The following is a 6,000-nucleotide window of genomic DNA, read 5'->3' on the forward strand; positions in this document are numbered from 1 at the left end:
GTGGACAAACAGACAGGACTTCCTGCAATCTGAGCTTCGGGGTCCAGATGAGGAAAAGACTCCACTTGTGCTAAGCTGAGAATTAGAAATGAACCTCAGTGTGAATCTGTCTTCCCCATCCTTGAGACTTGGTTTTCTGGTCTATAAAATGGAGATAATATTGTCATAGGAGTCATACTTAAGAATATATAAATTATTCTATATTTTGAAAAGAGACTAATAATAGAGCCTAGAAAAACAGTAGGTGGGCTCCAGTTTTTTGCCTGGGAATCTTCTCTGCCACTCTCATAGAACCTTATACACAAGAACCAACACACACACACACACACACACACACAAACAAACAAACAAACAAAAAAAAACAGTAGGGGATACAGGTTACCTAACTAAAACAAAAACAAAATGAATTTCAGAAAAGCCACCATGCAAAGATTCAGAATTATATTTAAAAGTACTCAGTTGGCAAAGATAGCTGTTAAATAGCAAGTAAACTCCCATTGGGCTTTTCTAACACCAAATTCTTTCTTTCAGCCTTCAAATAAGAGGGCGATTTTTGTTTTATCACCCAGAATTTAATATTCCAAAAGGTATGTGAAACAAGTTAAACTACTTGCATATTTTCACTTACATAACATTTACATAGCACATCAGCTTTTATTTTTTCCAGATACTAGGAGATGAAGCTTGGTATATAATCCTATGGGAGAATAAACAGAAAACTGTCTCTCTTCTTAATATATTAGTGCCCTGTAATCCAGACCATATGATCTGTAAACTATATAAAAATTAAATCATATTGACAGTCTTAGGCAGAAAGGCAACTAAGTAGAAACAATTTTTTTTTAGGACTGTAGTATGTGGAATATTAAAATCACATGTTGTGTTATTCATTTTTCTTTGGAAACCAAATAGATTTCTCTTGCATAAGTATATCTCAAGATATTTGTTTATCTTACAGTTTTTCTATTAAAGGTATTACGAAGACATTGAATTAGTGAAAAATGTAATTTGGTTTCTGCTTAGGTGGAAACACAATAATGACTTTATTGCCATGGTTTTAATAATAAGACCTTGAAAAGGTAGATATGTGTCTTTTATAATAAAACCCATGGTCCTGACATCTGGCTGCATTTTTTAAGTAAACAAAATCATCTATTCAAACATAAGACCAACTGTGAATAAACACAATAAACAGGTCTACAATATTAGCTTGGGGAACGTTGTAGCCAATGAAGAACTAAAACACCTACACACCCTTTACCTGCACCTTGAATGCTTAACAGAATACCTCTGTGTTCCCGGCTAAACTATAGCTGGAGGGTATGTCTTTTCCCAAATTCCTTCATACTTTTTTCTTTTTCATTTAACAGGAATATGCCATGTCTTGGGATAGCCTTCTGAAATTGGAAGAGCGGAAGGGAGGAGAACAATGAAACTGTAGGAAGGCTGTCAGGCATGTTCTAGCTGGGCTTTCCTTATCACCAAGTGGGAGGCAGGAGGGGGACCCTGCACAAGCAGCCTAGATTTTACCCTACCACCAGCGAGAGCCAGAGTGAACACTGGGAAGCCCCAGGCAAGTTTACAGGGAACAGCTTCAACTTGTTTAGGGCCAGTGTACTCCCCCAGGACCTGGGAAGGTCTTTTAAAAATTCAATAGCTTGGTTACAAGATGGTAGGTACTAATCTGTCCCACTGTGCATGATAATAAGACAACTGCCACCAGGAAGGTAGGCCCCCCAGTGACAATTCCTTTACATAGCATTCTAATGTTGAATTAATACTAAGAGAGCTGGAAATGAGATATGCCACCTGAACTGTGATGACCTTTCTCCCTGCCTGCAGAGCACAGTTTTACTTTCTAAGGTCTCTCCCTATCTGAAGAGGGCTATTCTTATTTTTAAACTTTAAAAATGCCATCTTTCTTTGGTTCTCAGATTTTACACAGGCAGCCAAGCCAAGGATTAGAGGACACTGTATACTCCCTACACTGCTATACTCTCTACACTGAGTCCTGAACACAAGGGAGTAGAACTCCTGCCTAAGAAGTCTCTGGTCTGCACCATCTGCATGGACAAATCCATTTCAAAGGGGACTTAAGTCTCCATGCAGGAGTTCTATTTTAAGGGAACTGAACTGGGAACACAGATGTTTCTTCAGTTAGCAGAGCTGGCAGAACAGCTCCTGGACCAAATCCGAGTTCTTAATGCAAGAAGGGGCCTCGGAGAGCATCTACTTCAACTCACTCATTCAACTAAGGAGGAAACTGAGGCCAAAGAGGCAGTTAGGTGGCACACCCAGCAAGTGGCAGAGTGGCAGTGTTCTGATGACAAGTCCTATGCACTTTCCATTACACTATAATTCGCTTAAAAAAAAATAAAAATCCTACGCTGACTTCAACCTTGGAACTCCTATAGATTCGCGTTAAGAGCTTTTCCCTCCCCCAACAGAGTCCATAAATCCTCCACCCCCTCCCACTCCCAATTCCTTTAACTCCCACCGCCCTTTAAGGGGTAGCTTCCAACGACTCCCAACAAAAATGGAGCATCTCCTCTACTTTCCGGGAGTGCGATTAAATTGTGGTCCCAAATGGGGTTCCTGGCCCCTATGGCACCAAGTCAGAGAAAGGGTTAGTTAAAACGGATGCCAGCGAAACTGCCTACCACCTGGCACACAGTAGGCACACAAGAGGTGCTTACTGAATGGAACCCAGCAACAAGCCCGGGGAGAGCACTGTCCCAACCCTGGGGCATTCAAGAGAACAGCAAGTGAAAAGTTGAGCTTGCAAATCTGGCCTGGCGAGGCAGCGGCGGCGGAAGGGCTGGATGTTTACATACAGCCGGGGCCAGGCAGCGCGGCTCCAGGCAGGAGCCCGGCTCGCCCAGAGATCCATTTGACTTGGATGAAGGGCGACAAGTATATGCTGGCTCTGGATCACGGTTCAACCACCTTCCCCTCTGCTAGAGATGGAGCCCACCCCTCCGGTGGGGTTGTGCCCGGGCTCCAGAAGAAGACATGCTCTTAAGGGGCCGGTTTACCGTGGCCCGCGAGCGCACAGCATGCCCAAACACACTAATCCACAGGCCGGGAGGTTGGTGGGATCGCGGAGGGCGGGACCGTGGGCCAGAGCAGCCCGGGCGCCCAGGAGGGCTGCGGGGCCCCACTGCTGACAGCGCGGCGCGGCCCTGGGACGCGGCCGCGGGAGGGACTAGGACGCGCGCCGAGGGCCGAGGGGCAGCGGGGCTGAGCTCACCCATGAAGAGGCAGAAGAGGTCGAGGCAGATGAGCAGCACCCGCTTGCTGCCGCTCTTCCTCTGGCTGTTGTTGAGCGCCGGGCTGCCGCCGTTCTTGCTCTCCGGGACGATCGCCTTGTCGTACTTGTAGTTTTGCATGGCGCTGGCTGCGGCGCGAGCCTCCAGCCCCGTGAAGACACCCCACGACTTCAGCCACACACTCAGACGCCCGGGTCGCCTTTCTGGCAGGGCTGCTCCGGAGAGTGGCGGATCGGCAGGGTTCGGGGAGCGGCGGCAAAGAGTGCAGCCCGGCTGCCTGTTTCCAGCTGCACACGGTGGTGTTTTCTGCTCCCCCTGGGCGCCTCTGCTTTCCTCTCTCAACTCCCAAGTCGTTCGAAAGTCCAAGAGGGAAGAGAGCCAAATCCCGAGCAGGAACTTTTGCAGAGCGGCGCTGCTCGGAGAGCGCGGGTCTGGCGTATGTGTGTGTGCGCGCGCGAGGTAGCGAGTGGGCAGCGCGGGCGCCCGGCCACCTTCCTCCGCAGCTGGCTACTTAATGAATGGGAGCTGCGCGGAGCCCTGCAACTCCGCAGCGCCTGCCCCACTCCAACTTTGCCTCCTCCTCCTCCTCTTTCTCCTCCTCCTCCTCCTCCTCCTTCTGCTGCTGCTGCTGTCGCTGCGGCTGCTGCTGTGATCGCTCGGTTTGTTTTCTGCACTTTTATTTCACGAGCTCCTTTAAAAAGAGGCAGAGAGAGAGAGAGAGGGCCCTCCTTACTTGGCTCTGATGGGACTCCGAAAGCACAGCCCCTTCCTAAGCTGCCTAAAACGTAGGATAATTAAGGCCACATTTTCCCCCACCCCCTCCAAAAAAAAAAAAAATCCTAAAAGGAAAAGTTACTCTCAAACCAGAGAATCCGGGAGCCCCTAGCGTTCAGAAACACCAAATTGTCACAAAAGGAAAAAATATATAAATAAAAAGAAACATTTTCTTGCTGGCCTTGGGTGATACAAAAGTTAGGATTGTACTACCAAAATGCACTGCTCCTTATTTATGAATTTGGGATTTCCAAGTCTTTATTTTGACTTGAATTAGAGTATTACAGTTTTAAAAGAAACTAGTTGGGTTTGTTTGTGCTTGTTTGTTTGTTTGTTTGTTTTCAAGATCTTCTCATTCGGTGCCAGGTCCTGAGTGCCTTGATTAGGAGGAAACTATGGTGAAAAAGACTTCCGGACCCTGGAGCCACATACCTGGACCTGAAAGCTGGCTGGGTCTCTGTGCCTGTTTCCCCCCTTGTAAACTACAGATGATAACTGTTTCTCCCAAACACAACACAACAACATTAGAAATTTAATTAGCATATGCATAAATTTAATCCATACATGCTCCTGGGATAGTGTCTCTTACACAGGAAGTACTCTGTGAAGGTTAGTCATTACTTTTATTCCTGATTCTAGGGCAGAGGATTCCCAAGCTTTTCCAGTAGCTGCCAGTCGAGCTGGCTGCAAGCTGTGCTGGTTTCCAGCTCTGTGTGCCACCAAGGGGAATTCCAGGACAACAGGAATGCTGTGGGGCTCCAGTTTCAAGCAATCTAATGAGTTTCTCTGGAGGCTGCCATATTGTTTTTACTTATTTTGTATGAGTTCTTCTTCTTCTCCTTCTCCTTCTAGATAATGAAGATTTCTAGGGAAAAGGCCTTCTTTTACATCTTCTGTAGTATCTAGAAGAACCAAACTGAAAACATGGAAGGCAATAACTAGACATTTCTTCCGAGAGTCTCTTTTTGTGATCCAGAAATAGAAATAAGTGTGCCTTTTTGATGCATTATATCTTCTTCCTTACATTGACTTGTTAGGGGGTTCATTAACCTACATCTAACCATCAAGCAACTACTTCCATTTCTTGAAAACAGTCCTTTCACACTCCACACGCCTGCTTTCCTACATCTTGGCTCATATATACCTTTCCCTTCCCAGACTGCAAAATGCTCCTCCTTAGTGTCCTCTGAAATATCACCTCATCCCTGTACCCTTTCCTGACCCCTCCACAGAATTAATCTCACCCTCAACACTTTGTTTATAACACTCTTGTAACACTTATCTCAATCTGATTTGTTGTTATCATTAGCAAAACTAGTCAGTGGTAAATCACCAGCCCCATGGTATCTCCCTAGTGCTCAAGCCTTGATGTCTGCTGAAATGAGATCAATTTGGATTGGATAAGAACAAGAAAAGCCAGGCGTGGTGGTGCACGCCAGCAGCTTGGGAGGCTGAGGCAGGTGGATCTTGAGTTCAAATCCAGTCTCAGCAAAAGTGAGGCACTAAGCAACTCAGTGAGACCATGTCTCTAAATAAAATTCAAAATAGGCTGGGGATGTTGCTTAGTGGTCAAGTGCCCCTGAGTTCAATCCCTGATATGAAAAGAAAGAAAGAGAGAGAGAGAGAGAGAAAGAACAAAATTGCTATCTTCTGGAAGCAAGAATGACTGAATCTCCAAGGCAGTTTTGGAACTAAAGAATCTATCTGCTATCAAACAGTTTTCAGGGAGAAATGCAGCCTCCTGTCATGTTTAGCAGAAACAATACAACGCCAAGCTCATAATTAATGAAATTCTAAAAGGAATTCAGGGTTCCAGTGTATTTTCCTTACCCACCCAATCCTCTTGGTAAATTATGATTGTCCTAGAAATTCTAGGTCGTCAAACCACACCTTCTGAATTCCAATATAAAAGTACCCGAAAGCTTTCCCCAAACCACAGCCCCCTCTCATCTTTTCT

At 45.8% G+C, this 6,000-nt stretch overlaps 1 protein-coding gene across 1 annotated transcript in view; it reads right to left on the minus strand.

Annotated features, from left to right (window-relative positions):
* The window catches only part of Plpp3 (phospholipid phosphatase 3), an 81,543-nt gene extending 77,483 nt beyond the window's left edge, over positions 1-4,060 (minus strand). Inside the window, exon 1 of the mRNA XM_027944993.2 lies at positions 3,251-4,060. Within this exon, the coding sequence (XP_027800794.1) occupies positions 3,251-3,389 (139 nt within the window). The 5' untranslated portion in view covers positions 3,390-4,060. The remainder of the gene's footprint in view (positions 1-3,250) is intronic.
* Between the last annotated feature and the right edge of the window lie 1,940 nt (positions 4,061-6,000).

This window comes from Marmota flaviventris, chromosome 10 (genome assembly GCF_047511675.1).
Source record: "Marmota flaviventris isolate mMarFla1 chromosome 10, mMarFla1.hap1, whole genome shotgun sequence".
In the NCBI taxonomy this organism is placed as follows: Eukaryota; Metazoa; Chordata; class Mammalia; order Rodentia; family Sciuridae; genus Marmota; species Marmota flaviventris.